Source organism: Myotis daubentonii, chromosome 1 (assembly GCF_963259705.1).
Source record: "Myotis daubentonii chromosome 1, mMyoDau2.1, whole genome shotgun sequence".
Classification (NCBI taxonomy): Eukaryota; Metazoa; Chordata; class Mammalia; order Chiroptera; family Vespertilionidae; genus Myotis; species Myotis daubentonii.
In genome coordinates, this window is record NC_081840.1 from 2943903 (window position 1) to 2957692 (window position 13790).

The 13790-nt window shown below is 40.6% G+C and overlaps 1 protein-coding gene across 7 annotated transcripts in view; it reads right to left on the bottom strand.

The window, feature by feature from the left end:
- PPP4R4 (protein phosphatase 4 regulatory subunit 4) overlaps positions 1–13790 on the bottom strand; it is a 92550-nt gene that overhangs the window by 61476 nt on the left and 17284 nt on the right. For 6 of the 7 annotated variants that reach the window (XM_059686002.1, XM_059685994.1, XM_059685998.1 and 3 more), the window contains exon 3: positions 4163–4265. The exons of the other annotated variant lie outside the window; for it this stretch is intronic. In XM_059686002.1, the coding sequence (XP_059541985.1) occupies positions 4163–4265 (103 nt within the window). The remainder of the gene's footprint in view (positions 1–4162; positions 4266–13790) is intronic. 7 annotated transcript variants of the gene reach the window in all.

Here is a 13790-nt window from a genome sequence, read left to right on the forward strand (position 1 = left end):
GTTGATTTATCACACTGTTTAGAATGTCTAGTAGTGTCGAACAAACACGGTAAGAACCCACACGCTTGACTTGTTCCTGATCCAAGCCACCATCAAATATGAAGGCCAGTTCTATAGTTTCCTAATGCTCCCATTCCAATCTACTTTACACACAATTAAAATGATCACTGTAAAATGTGAATGGGCAAGTCACTGCTCTGCTTAAAGCCTTCCTGATTTTCCACTGTCCTGAGAAAGAACAACTCTTGCATGCGCTGTCACTGACCATCACTCTAATATAGCCGTGGGCAAACTACAGCCCACGGGCTGGATCTGGCCCATTTGAAATGAATAAAACTAAAAAAAAAAAAAAAAAGACCATACCCTTTTATGTAATGATGTTTACTTTGAATTTACATTAGTTCACACAAACACTCCATCCATGCTTTTGTTCCGGCCCTCCAGTCCAGTTTAAGAACCCATTGTGGCCCTCGAGTCAAAAAGTTTGCCCACCCCTCCTCTAACATCTTTTTAAGTCATACCCGACCCAGAGCACTGGGTTCCAACCAAACATGCCTTTTTCAATTCCCCCAAGCTCTTTCATCCTAAGGGCTATGTACTGCTCTCAGCCGGGATCACTCATTCCTGACTCTTCAAATGTCTGCTTCCTCCTAGCTCTTCAGTTTTAAGGGCTCCTCAACAAGGCTTTCTTTGACCTCCCAATGCACAGTAAGTTCCCCCTGTCACTCCCTCCTGATATTTACACTCACCTACTTATTTTATGTGTGTTTCCCATTCTGAACTGTAACCTCCTTGACAGCCAGTTGTCTATTTTATTCACCTCTATTTTCTCAGTGCTCAGAACAAGTGCCAGCACATGGAAGGCACTCAGTAAATATTTCCGTATGAATCAAAATGCCAGTATCATTAAACACTCACTTCTATTACAAGATTGCTTTTTTATAAGATTAACTAAGAAATTAGCCCTGGCTGGTTTTGCTTAGTGGATAGGGCGTGAGCCTCTGGACTGAAGGGTCCCAGGTTCGATTCTGGTCAAGGGCACATGCCCAGGTTGCGGGCTCAATGCCCAGTGTGGGGTGTGCAGGAGGCAGCCAATCAATGATCCTCTCTCATCATTGATGTTTCTATCTCTCTCTCCTTCTCCCTTCCTCTCTGAAATCAATAAAAATATATATTTTTTAAAATAGAAATTATGCCCATGGCAAAAGTGAAAAAAGTGGCACCGCGTAATTTTTTTTTGGTCATTTTACCACTTGAAAGTAGCGACTCCCAGAAGTAAGGCAGAATTGAAGACGGTGCTTACTATAAGTACAAATACTTCTTAACAATATCTTAATACAATGATTTAAAAATGAGTTGCACATAACATAGGTTTTATAATTTGACATGAGGTTTTTAAAAGTTTAGCTGCCTACATAATATAGCAAACCCTCTTTAACAGTCATTATTATTGCCCCATAAAGTCTTATCCAGTTGCTTAATTCTTCCATTTTTAGATATAGTCAGAATCACACAATTAAGTACTCTCCTATGCCTATTCTTCAATTGTTTTCCATATAGTTTTTAGGCCTACTTGATATAGAATCTAATCTGGGACTGAATTCCATCTTTTTGTATTTTTTAGTACAGAGCAAGATAAATGAGAATCCTAAATAAAGGACTGCATGTTGATTAACTCAAGAAATGAATGAAATTATTTCATCAAATATTTTCTTAGTACATATTCATTAGTATATATTTTCTTTATAGTATCCATTTATTCAGTTTTTATAATATGGATTAATTTTTATTACTTTAAAAAGTTATTAAAGTCATCTTTATAGCTCAGTTATATAGTTTCAGCAGACACATTTGATTCTTTGTGTAAATATACTCTATAGATGTGTATATAATATTCTTTACATATTCCCATAAAATTAATATTGGGGGAGTTATTTAATTAACTTTATTGTAACCTCATTAGCAAAATGATTTTTTCAAAATAATTAAGAACCCTCAAGGTCACTACTCTCTATCCTTCATTTTTTATTTTTACTTCATGAAACTTTGGACATTCAATACCCTCTGTGGACCAGATTTAGCCTGCTCAACACAGTATGTGTAAAGCATGCTCAATATATTTAGCTTTAAATCTAATTCATGTAATATAGAATAACTTTATTCTTAAGAGAGAGAGAGAAACATTAGTGTGAGAAATATCAATCATTTTCCTCCCATACGCGGATTAAACCTGCAACCTAGGTATGTGCCCTGACCAGGAATCAAACCCTAAACCTTTTGGTGTATGGGACAACACTCCAACCTACCAAGCCACCCAGCCGGGACTAGAATAACTCTTAATCAAGAGGACCTAACTACCTGTTCCTTCTAATGTTGTTTAATTGGCACTTCTAGGTGTTAAGCTAACAAGCATAGGTCAGTTAATATCACTGAAGTTGAATGTAAAATTAAACTTAAACTGTGTAGACTTAATTCCATTTAAATTATAGCATGATTCCAGGAAAATAGATATGAAAAGGCTTGATTCACTTTTGAATCACATGCAATGCTAAAATAAACATAATAAACACCTCAATTCATCATTGTAACAACTAAAACAACAACAACAACAACCTCATTCTGCCAGGATAGAAGGGTAGGTATCTTGTAAAAATAACATGGTACAGCCCTACATCTAATTTAAATCATAGTAATTGGAACCATGCTATGTATGTCTATATATGCCTAAAAATAAAACACAAGGGTACACTAATAATTACAGTATTTTAAACACATATAAATTAATTTAAAAGTTAGGGAAAAGTTACAACCAAACAGAAAGCCAAAGAAAAGTATACAAAACTATTAGCAAACATAATCCCCATTAGTATGTAACCTCCCTGACACCATTATAGGTAAGCTCCCTAAGGACACATACATTGTTGTCTGTTTTGTTCATTCAAGTTCTTAAGACCAGCACTTTGCACATAGGTACAAATGAATAATAAATCTTATATTTTTAACAATATATATTAACTAGAGGCCTGGTGCACAAATTCAGCACCATGGGGTCCCTGGGCCTGGGCCTGTGGGATCAGGCCGAAACCAGCTCTCCGACATCCCCCAAGGGGTCCTGGATTGCAAGAGGGCACAGGCCAGGCTGAGGGGCCCCACCGGTGCACGATCGGGGCTGGGGAGAGATGAGGGAGGTTGGCCAGTGGGAAGGGACCATGGGAGGGCTCCAGGGCATGTCCGGCCAGTCTCACTCAGTCCCAATCAGCCGGACCCCAGCAGCATGCTAACCTACTGATTGGAGCGTCTGCCCCCTGGTGGTCAGTGCACTTGTCATAGCAAGCAGTTGAGTGGCCTGAGCATATCATTAACATATTACACTTTGATTGGTTGAATGGCCGACCCATTGACCAAACACTTAGCATATTAGGCTTTTATTATATAGGATAACCCATAAATAACTAAATAGAGGAAAGAATATTCTAATAGATCAAATATTTTTTGTTTATAGCAGGAAAACTAATTCTGAAGAATTTAGGAAGCAATAAAATGAATATAAAACTAAAATTGTGATGGCCCAATTCAATCTTTATTTGATGATTCTTTAGAAGTCACACCACAGGGTCATTATTAAGAATATCAGTGAAATTATATATTATCAATGTTGTTGAATACTATTAATATAAATTTAACTTAACAGAATACCAAATAATATAGATTAACCAAGTAACATATATGCATATACGAATAGCCCACAGACACAAATAATAATGTGGGAAGAAGGGGGCAAAGGAAGTGGGTGGAGGGGGGGCAAAGGGAAGAAAAATGGAGGACATCTGTAATACTATCAATAATAAATTAAAAAATTTTAAAAGATAGCTATGATTTTATAAAACTATAATTTTTCTGAGATACTGAAAAGCTAACTTTATTAAAATGTCTCTACTCAGAAAATGACTAAAGAAATCTTTATTTCAACTAAGATCTGGATTTCTCCATTTCCATCAACTAATTTCCCTAAATATTTTCATCACAATACAAAATGTGTATCATTATACTTCCTCCACTCAATGATTAAGGTACAAAAGATCAGCCATCAAAAGCTCTGAAGTTTTCTCCTGACAATGAAAAAAAAAATGGCAAATTCAAAACTCATTTCGCACCAACTTACTCTAACTTTTGGCAAGACTCTCCGAAGTGTCTCAGCAGGATTCTGTCGCATCAAAAACGGGAGATTTGCAATCACACTTGTTCCCTGGATATCTTGACCAGCACTTACAGAGAAAAGACAAATTTACAATTTGTAATTGTAAGCTGAATACCTAGTTTATGACTATAAAAAGCAGATTAATTTGAAAAATGGCTGCTTTTAATGACAAACACTAAGACTTTGACAAAGTTTTAAATTTCAAACACCATTACTTAAATACAAAAATAAAACCAGGACAGAAATTTCATTAAGTAAATCTTATAACATGTGCATGAAAATATTAAGCTCATGCTAAAAACAAGATTAACTTTTAAGTTTAAAAGGTTTTAAGACTATTATTAAATACTTTAAAATTCTACCTCATGTTTTTCGTATGACCTACCAATTTGCTGTACTGTCTAAAAAATATAAATGAAAAGTTTTCATCATGGTAAAATATTAATAATCACTACAACAGGAATAGCAACAAAACCAACTACACAGAATCATACAACTTCCTTCTGCTATAATGAAGTTACCTGTGGCCAGCCTAGACCAACTCTGTGAATTGCCAGAACTTCTTAAAGAAATACTCAACATTCTTAAAGGTCAGTGGGGTATATTTATACAGTATCTTTTTGACATATTATTCATTAGGTCACTAAAGTTTTATCAAAATAATCTCAGTGATGCTCTAGTGGTCTAAGTACTTTAGAAAAGGTGTTCAGATTCATCTGAAAAACCAGTTCCATACAAAAAATTCTTTGATTTTAAAACATAAACTCTAAGATTTCTAAGTACCAGACATACTAGTATATATATATATATATATACATATATATATATATATAAAAGATGCTAGTAAATGTGGCACTGCTATTCTGATGCCAATTTACATGCTAATTGCTGATGCCATATTTATTTATCTTAATTAAAATTATTTTAACTTAGCTCTTCAAATGGAACTATTTGTTATTATATGTATGTTAAGATCTTAATATGGTTTTTAAGGTATTATATTTGTTTGCTTCAGTTTTATAAGTTCTGTTAATAAGAAACAGGTTCTGCAGAGCTGCAGAGCTATGAAGAAAGGCATTTGCCCTGTTGTAGTAAGGTAGGCTACGAACCACCAGTAAGCACAATATTCCACTGCTATCACCTCTCCCTAAGTCAGCGATGGCGAACCTATGACACGTGTGTCAGAAGTGACACGCGAACTCATTTTTTTGGTTGATTTTTCTTTGTTAAATGGCATTTAAATATATGAAATAAATATCAAAAATATAAATCTTTGTTTTACTATGGTTGCAAATATCAAAAAATTTCTATATGTGACACAGCACCAGAGTTAAGTTAGGGTTTTTCAAAATGCTGACACGCCGAGCTCAAAAGGTTCGCCATCATTGCCCTAAGTGAATACTTTAAAAGACAAAAGTCAAGAAGGAATGGGACTGAAATAAGGGACGCATGCCAAGATGGGAAGATGGTCAAAAAAAGGAAATTAAAGTTGCATATAAAATTACTAGTTGTAGTAGGTTGAATGGTGCCTTTCCCACCCCATAAAATATGTCTCTGCCCTAAGCCTTCAGGCCATGATGTCATCTTCACTTGAAAAAGGACCTTGAGCCCTAACCGGTTTGGCTCAGTGGATAGAGCATCGGCCTGCGGACTGAAGGGTCCCAGGTTCCATTCCGGTCAAGGGCATGTGCCTTGGTTGCGGGCACATCCCCAGTAAGGGGTGTGCAGGAGGCAGCTGATTGGTGTTTCTCTCACTCATCAATGTTTCTAACTCTTATCCCTCTCCCTTCCTCTCTGCAAAAAATCAATATATTCTTTTTAAGAAAAGAGAAAAAAGGACCTTGAGATGAAGAGACCATTCTGGTTTACCCAGGAAGACTAAAACCCAGTACCAGGCATCAAAAGAGACACTCGGAGGAGAAGACACAGAAAAGAAGGCAGTGTGCCCACAGAGCAGAGACTGCAGTGATGCAGCCGCAAGTCAGGGATGCTGACAACCCACAGAAGCTGGCAGAGGCAAAGGACAGCCTCTCCCTAGAGCCCTGCTCACAACTGGGTTTTGACTCAGTGACACTAATTTCAGAATCATGGCTTCCAGAATGTGAAAGAATAAATGTCTTTGTTTTAAGCCATGTAGTTTATGGTAATGTATTATAGTAGCTGCAGAAAACAAATCCACTACTAAAGAACTGAGAGAGAGAGAGAGAGAGGGGGGTAATGTTTCATATGACAATTTCTGGCCTAGAGTAGAGGATCAGTAAATGTCTCTTAAAAAGATGAATAAGCTCTGGCCTGGGTGGCTCAGTTAGTTGGAGCGTTTCCTGTTCACCAAAAGGCGGCATGTTCCCGGTCGGGCCACATACCAGGTTGTGGGTTTTACCCTCAGTCAGGCTGCCTGCATGAGGCAGCCAATCTCTCAATTTCTCTCTCTCTCTCTGTCTCTCTATTCCTCTCTAAAAAACAACTCAATAATTTTTTTAAAGGATGAATAAATGGATGACTCACTGGATGAAGTTCCCACCTCTGCATAACATTCTTGAAATGACAAAAGTATACAAATGGAGAAGACAGTGGTTTCCAGGGTTTAGAGATGGATGTGGAAAAGATCCTATCTAATAAGGAGGGAATATGCTAATTGACTGCCCAGCCCTCAAAGATGGCGGCGCCCACAGCCAATAAGGAGGGAGTATGCTAACTGACTGCCCAGCCCTCAAAGATGGCGGCGCCCACAGCCAATAAGGAGGGAGTATGCTAACTGACTGCCCAGCCCTCAAAGATGGCGGCGCCCACAGCCAATAAGGGGGGAGTATGCTGACTGCCCAGCCCTCAAAGATGGCGGCACCCACAGCCAATAAGGAGGGAGTATGCTAACTGACTGCCCAGCCCTCAAAGATGGCGGCGCCCACAGCCAATAAGGGGGGAGTATGCTGACTGCCCAGCCCTCAAAGATGGCGGCACCCACAGCCAATAAGGAGGGAGTATGCTAACTGACTGCCCAGCCCTCAAAGATGGCGGCGCCCACAGCCAATAAGGGGGGAGTATGCTGACTGCCCAGCCCTCAAAGATGGCGGCACCCACAGCCAATAAGGAGGGAGTATGCTAACTGACTGCCCAGCCCTCAAAGATGGCGGCGCCCACAGCCAATAAGGAGGGAGTATGCTAATTGACTGCCCAGCCCTCAAAGATGGCGGCACCCACAGCCAATAAGGAGGGAGTATGCTAACTGACTGCCCAGCCCTCAAAGATGGCGGCGCCCACAGCCAATAAGGAGGGAATATGCTAATTGACTGCCCAGCCCTCAAAGATGGCGGCGCCCACAGCCAATAAGGAGGGAGTATGCTAACTGACTGCCCAGCCCTCAAAGATGGCGGCGCCCACAGCCAATAAGGAGGGAGTATGCTAACTGACTGCCCAGCCCTCAAAGATGGCGGCGCCCACAGCCAATAAGGAGGGAGTATGCTAACTGACTGCCTAGCCCTCAAAGATGGTGGCGCCCACAGCCAATAAGGAGGGAGTATGCTAAGTGGCTGCCCGGTCCTCAAAGATGGCGGCGCCCACAGCCAATAAGGAGGGAATATGCTAACTGACTGCCCAGCCCTCAAAGATGGCGGCGCCCACAGCCAATAAGGAGGGAATATGCTAATTGACTGCCCAGCCCTCAAAGATGGCGGCGCCCACAGCCAATAAGGAGGGAGTATGCTAACTGACTGCCCAGCCCTCAAAGATGGCGGCGCCCACAGCCAATAAGGAGGGAGTATGCTAACTGACTGCCTAGCCCTCAAAGATGGCGGCGCCCACAGCCAATAAGGAGGGAGTATGCTAAGTGGCTGCCCGGTCCCCAAAGATGGCGGCGCCCACAGCCAATAAGGAGGGAATATGCTAACTGACTGCCCAGCCCTCAAAGATGGCGGCGCCCACAGCCAATAAGGAGGGAATATGCTAATTGACTGCCCAGCCCTCAAAGATGGCGGCGCCCACAGCCAATAAGGAGGGAGTATGCTAACTGACTGCCCAGCCCTCAAAGATGGCGGCGCCCACAGCCAATAAGGAGGGAGTATGCTAACTGACTGCCTAGCCCTCAAAGATGGTGGCGCCCACAGCCAATAAGGAGGGAGTATGCTAAGTGGCTGCCCGGTCCTCAAAGATGGCGGCGCCCACAGCCAATAAGGAGGGAATATGCTGACTGCCCAGCCCTCAAAGATGGCGGCGCCCACAGCCAATAGGAGGGAATATGCTAATTGACTGCCCAGCCCTCAAAGATGGCGGCGCCCACAGCCACAAGATGGTGGCTCCCTGTCCCCTCGGCCCCGCCGTGGCAGCAGATGTGTGGCAAGGCCAGGCCCGTTCGTTCCGCACGCCTGCCTCCAGAGTCCCCTTGTCCCCTCAGCCCCACAGCCACCCAGGGCCGGCCTGAGGCTCAGGTAACCAGGTCGGGCCGAGTCTTGCGCTCCGGCAGTGGCAGCAGCAGAGGTGTGATGGGGTGTTGCCTCCCGCCCCTGAGGGCTCCTGGACTGTGAGAGGGGGCAGGACGGGCTGAGGGACCCCCTCCAGTGCATGAATTTTCAGCCACCGGACCTCTAGTGTGACTATAATAGTGTAACCTGCATAATGAAAATCTTAACTGTCTTGATTGTATCAATGTCAATATACTGGCTGTTATATTGTACTTTAGTTTTTCAAAATTTTACTGTAAGGGGAAACAGGTTAAAGAGAAAATTGGCATCTGTATTATTTTTTACAACTGTATGTGACTCTACAATTATCTCAAAATAGAGTTTAATTTTTAAAAAATCAATGTGACAGACTTTTAAAAAAAACACATATGAACATCTCAACAAACACAGAAGTCTGACAAATCCAATATTCACTCATGATTTAAAACTATCAGCAAACTAGAAGTAGAAAGGAACCTCTTCAACCAGATAAAGGGCATCTATAAAAAACTTAGAGCTAACATCATACTTAACAGTGAAAGAATGAATGCTTCCTCCCTAATCATGAACAGGACAAGGATGTTCACATTTCCGCTCATATTCAACACTGTGTTGGAGGCTTGAGCAAGTGCAATAGGTAATAAAAAGAAATAAGAAGCTTATGGATTGAAAAGGAAGAAATTAAGCTGTAAAGTACAAGATAGCCAATACAACTAATAAGTGAGTCTAGCAGTGTGGCAGGATATAAGATCAAATAGGATTTGAGAAAGTGATATATAAGACAGGTAAAGAAGGTCCAATATACTTTTAATATAAGTCCCTAAAAAAGAAAACCTAAGCAAAGGAAGCTTTTTTTAAATTGTTTTATTGCTTAAAGTATTACAAAGAGTATTACATATGTCTCCTTTTTTTCCCGCCCTTGACAATCCCCTGCCCTCCCCTACCCCACAGTGTCTTATGTCCATTGGTTATACTTGTATGCATGCATACAAGTCCTTCGGTTGATCTCTTACCCTCCCTTCCTGCTCCCCAACCCTCCCCGGCCTTCCTGCTGTAGTTTGACAGTCTGTTCGAGGCTGCTCTGTCTCTGTATCTATTTTTGTTCATAAGTTTATAATGGTCTTTATTATCCATAAATGAGTGAGATCATGTGGTATTTTTCCTTCATTGACGCAAAGGAAGCTTTTAAAAAATGTTATTAAAAACCCTTTCTTGAAATAAAAAAAAAAATAGATTCAAAAGCGCACACCATATACCTTAGAAAATCAATCCAACAGAACTGAGATATATTATTGGACTTTAAAGGAAAAGAAAAATCCTTTGGGCATCCAAGCAAAATGAGGAAGTTACTTGTAATAGAAACAAAATCAGACTGTCATTAAACTTTACAAACAATAATAAGATATTAGAAAAGCAACTAACAACTGATAAGTGACAATGCTTACCATAAACAGAACTTGAAAAAATAAAAGAAATGAATCTAAATTGCAATCACCATAATCTCTATCAACAAATACAATCTAGGCCGAAACCGGTTTGGCTCAGTGGATAGAGCGTCGGCCTGCGGACTGAAGGGTCCCAGGTTCGATTCTGGTCAAGGGCATGTGCCTGGGTTGTGGGCACATCCCCAGTAGGAGATGTGCAGGAGGCAGCTGATCGATGTTTCTCTCTCGTGGATGTTTCTAACTCTCTATTTCTCTCTCCCTTCCTCTCTGTAAAAAAATCAATAAAAAATATATTTAAAAAAACAAAAATAAAAAAACAAATACAGTCTAGGAAGATCCAAGATGGCAGCAGAGTAGGTGGAAATTACATTCACTGCCTCCCAGAACAACACTGGGATTAAATTATAGAACATTCAACCTGAATAACCAACTGAAGACTAGTTGAACAGAAGTCTTATAACCAAGGATTTACAAAAGGCACATCAAGACTGGTAGCAAAGGAGAGATGTAAAAAGCTTTTCTTTAAAATTGCAGAAGACCCATCTGACGTCAACTACATGCATTCACTACTTCGGTTTGTTCTGGCAACAGGGCTCCTCTTCATAATGATGATGTTAAAAGTGATATGGCAAAATCTAGCAATCAGAGGTGGAACAGCACAGTCGACATATTAGTAAACGCACACTAGAGGAAAGCGTGAGGAGGAGCTGGGGACAGGGTTGTTTATCAGAAAAAAGAGTAGACTTGGCTGTACATTAAAGTAGGGCACCAAGCGTGCAAGATATCCCTGGTATGCACCTGGTCATTTCTTGGGTGCTGTGTACCTGCTGTTATCTCCTGCTGACTTTGGTCCCAATCAGTATAAATAAACCAAGTATGTGTGAATCTATGCCACCAACCATTGAATGGAAGAAACCCCAAAACAATCAGTATTGGTTTAAGTCAACAGTATAAAATTCATGTTATTGCTATTTGATATGGTACATGTAATTTTAAGGTAAATGTTTAATCAATATTTTATTTATATAGTATGTTATTTTATTTTTTACTAGAGGCCCGATGCATGAAATTTGTGCAAGAGTAGGCCTTCACAGCCGCTGCGGCTGCCTGGATCCCTCCCTTGCAGCCGCAGCAGCTTCCTTGATCCCGTGGCTGCAGCCCTGGCTTTGTCCGGAAGGTCATCTGGAAGGATGTCCAGTCTAATTAGCATATTATGCTTTTATGATTATAGACTAGAGGCCCAGTGCACGAAATTCATGCTGGGAGGGGGGGTCCTCAGCTCAGTCTGCACCCTCTCGCAATCTGGGACCGCTGGCTCCTGACCACTTGCCTGCCTGCCTCATTGCAGCTAACCACTCGCCTGCCTGCCTAATCACCCCTAACCCCTCTGACTGCCTGCCTGCCTGATCACCCCTAACCCCTCTGACTGCCTGCCTGATTGCCCCTAACCCCTCTGCCTGCCTGCCTGCCTGATCACCCCTAACCCTTCTGCCTGCCTGCCTGACTGCCCCTAACCACTTGCCTGACTGCTTGATCACCCCTAACAACCTCTGCCTGCCTGCCTGATTGCCCCTAACTGCTCGCCTGCTTGACTGATCACCCCTAACTGCTCGTCTGCCTACCTGATCACCCCTAACAGCCTTTGCCTCAGCCCCCACCACCATGGCTTCATCTGGAAGGACATCCAGAAGGTTGTTTGGCTGTCTGGGCTAATTAGCATATTATGCTTTCATTATTATAGATTTTTATAAAATACGCTTCTTAGACTTCACAACCTACAACTTTCAACTGAAAGGTGCTAGGAACAAGCATCCTGGCTACACCCTGAGCTGCTCCTTTTTGCCCTGATTCTGCTTTCTTTGGGTCATGTTCCTTTTCTAAGATATATACTCAGAAACAAAAAAACACAAGCCCACTCAGCAAGCCATTCCTCTAAAACTAAAAATAACTGGGGTAAGCACCTAATCTGTGCACTAATGACCAAAAAGGCAAGAGGAAGGGGAAAAAAAGACTAGTTAGATAAATGAATTTAGGACAGCTATCTTTTAAATTCTAAATTAATGTCACTAATTATTTTATTCCCATTGGGAGAGGCGCCTATTTTAAAGAGCCATTTATAGTAATATCTTAAACGAAAAAAAAAAAAGTCAACTCACTCAAGCATTTTTTATGATAATAAAAAATTTTGTAGTCTTCATTGTCATCCCAGCTCCTGCCACTGTCATGGTAACTTCATCAGTGATGGGAATGACTAACAGCTACTTTTTGACCCCCTCTAATCGAACAATGTTTCATCCAAATTTTACATTCTCCAATGCTTAGCACAGGATCTAGCACACAGAAAATGTTCCATAAATATTTGATTTAAATTCCATTTGTTTCCACATCAACAACCATTTTCAAAAGTTGGATCAATCATTACCTGGAAATGTTCCATTTCTAGAATCTTAAACTCTGATCTTATTTGCTGCCCATAAACTCTTATCTATTTTTCCATTGCTAAATGCACTTGTTATTCTTATCACATTCCTAATCCCTCAATTCCTTCTGATTCTCTAGTTTCTAATACTCCTCCTAGTTTTTACTTTCTTACTTGCCAGCCTGAACCTCCCTATTACTTCAATGACAGTCCCTACTAATCACCTTGTTTCTTCAATTCTCCTAAAAATAAAAATAGTATCAAATATACTATTTCTAGGCATAATGCTAATAAGCACCTTACTTGCAGTCATCTTTTTAGATTCTCACAATAATTTTATGAGATAGATTAAATATTATTATTAGCTCCATTTTATAGATGAGCAAATTAGGGCTTGAAGAGATGAAGGTACTTGCCCAAAGTTACGCACGCAGCTTGTACAACTCCAAAACCCATGCACAAACCATTACACAACACTGCCTCTCTTCCAACCTATGCACGCAGCCAATACCAAATCCATCCATCTGCTTTTTCCATCCCACTCCTGATCCTAAGCTATGTAGCACTACTAGAGGAAAATGTATAACTACATTGCTTAATGCTTTTAAAAACATAATTTTTTTAAGAAAGCTGGTTCTCAATGATGCTGGAAGTAAACAAAATAATAACAAATTTGTGAGAAATCAAGAAAAGGACCAGAAATTCTTGGTATATCATATTGCCTAATGAACTTTCAGAAATATTATTTTGGGTCTCTAAAAATGTGGCTATCTGTGCTAGTCTATGAAACCCATGTCCTGCTCCACAAAAAAGAATAAGCTGTACATTAGAACAGATCTAGATACTGACAATATTGTCTTTCTCTATTCTTGTATGTACCTTGCTTCAACCTTCTAGGACAGTGGTTCTCAACCTTCCTAATGCCGCGACCCTTCAATACCGTTCCTCGTGTTGTGGTGACCCCCAATTTCATTGTTACAAATTGAACATAATTAAAGCATAGTGATTAATCACAAAAAACAATATGTAATTATATATGTAATCATTTGACCCCCAAAAGGGTCGCAACCCACAGGTTGAGAACCGCTGTTCTAGGAGCTCAAAATCTAAGGAGAAAAACAGATTTGCACGTAAGAATCCTAACTATAGAGGAAAAAGTCCTTCTCTTTTCCTAGCCAGACAACCTTCATGCTTTATTTAATCCTAAACCAGTAAGAAAAGGGAGAGGGGGAGGAGCATATACTACCCAGAAATGACACCATAGCATCATCACTATTAGAGAAATTAACGTGAGA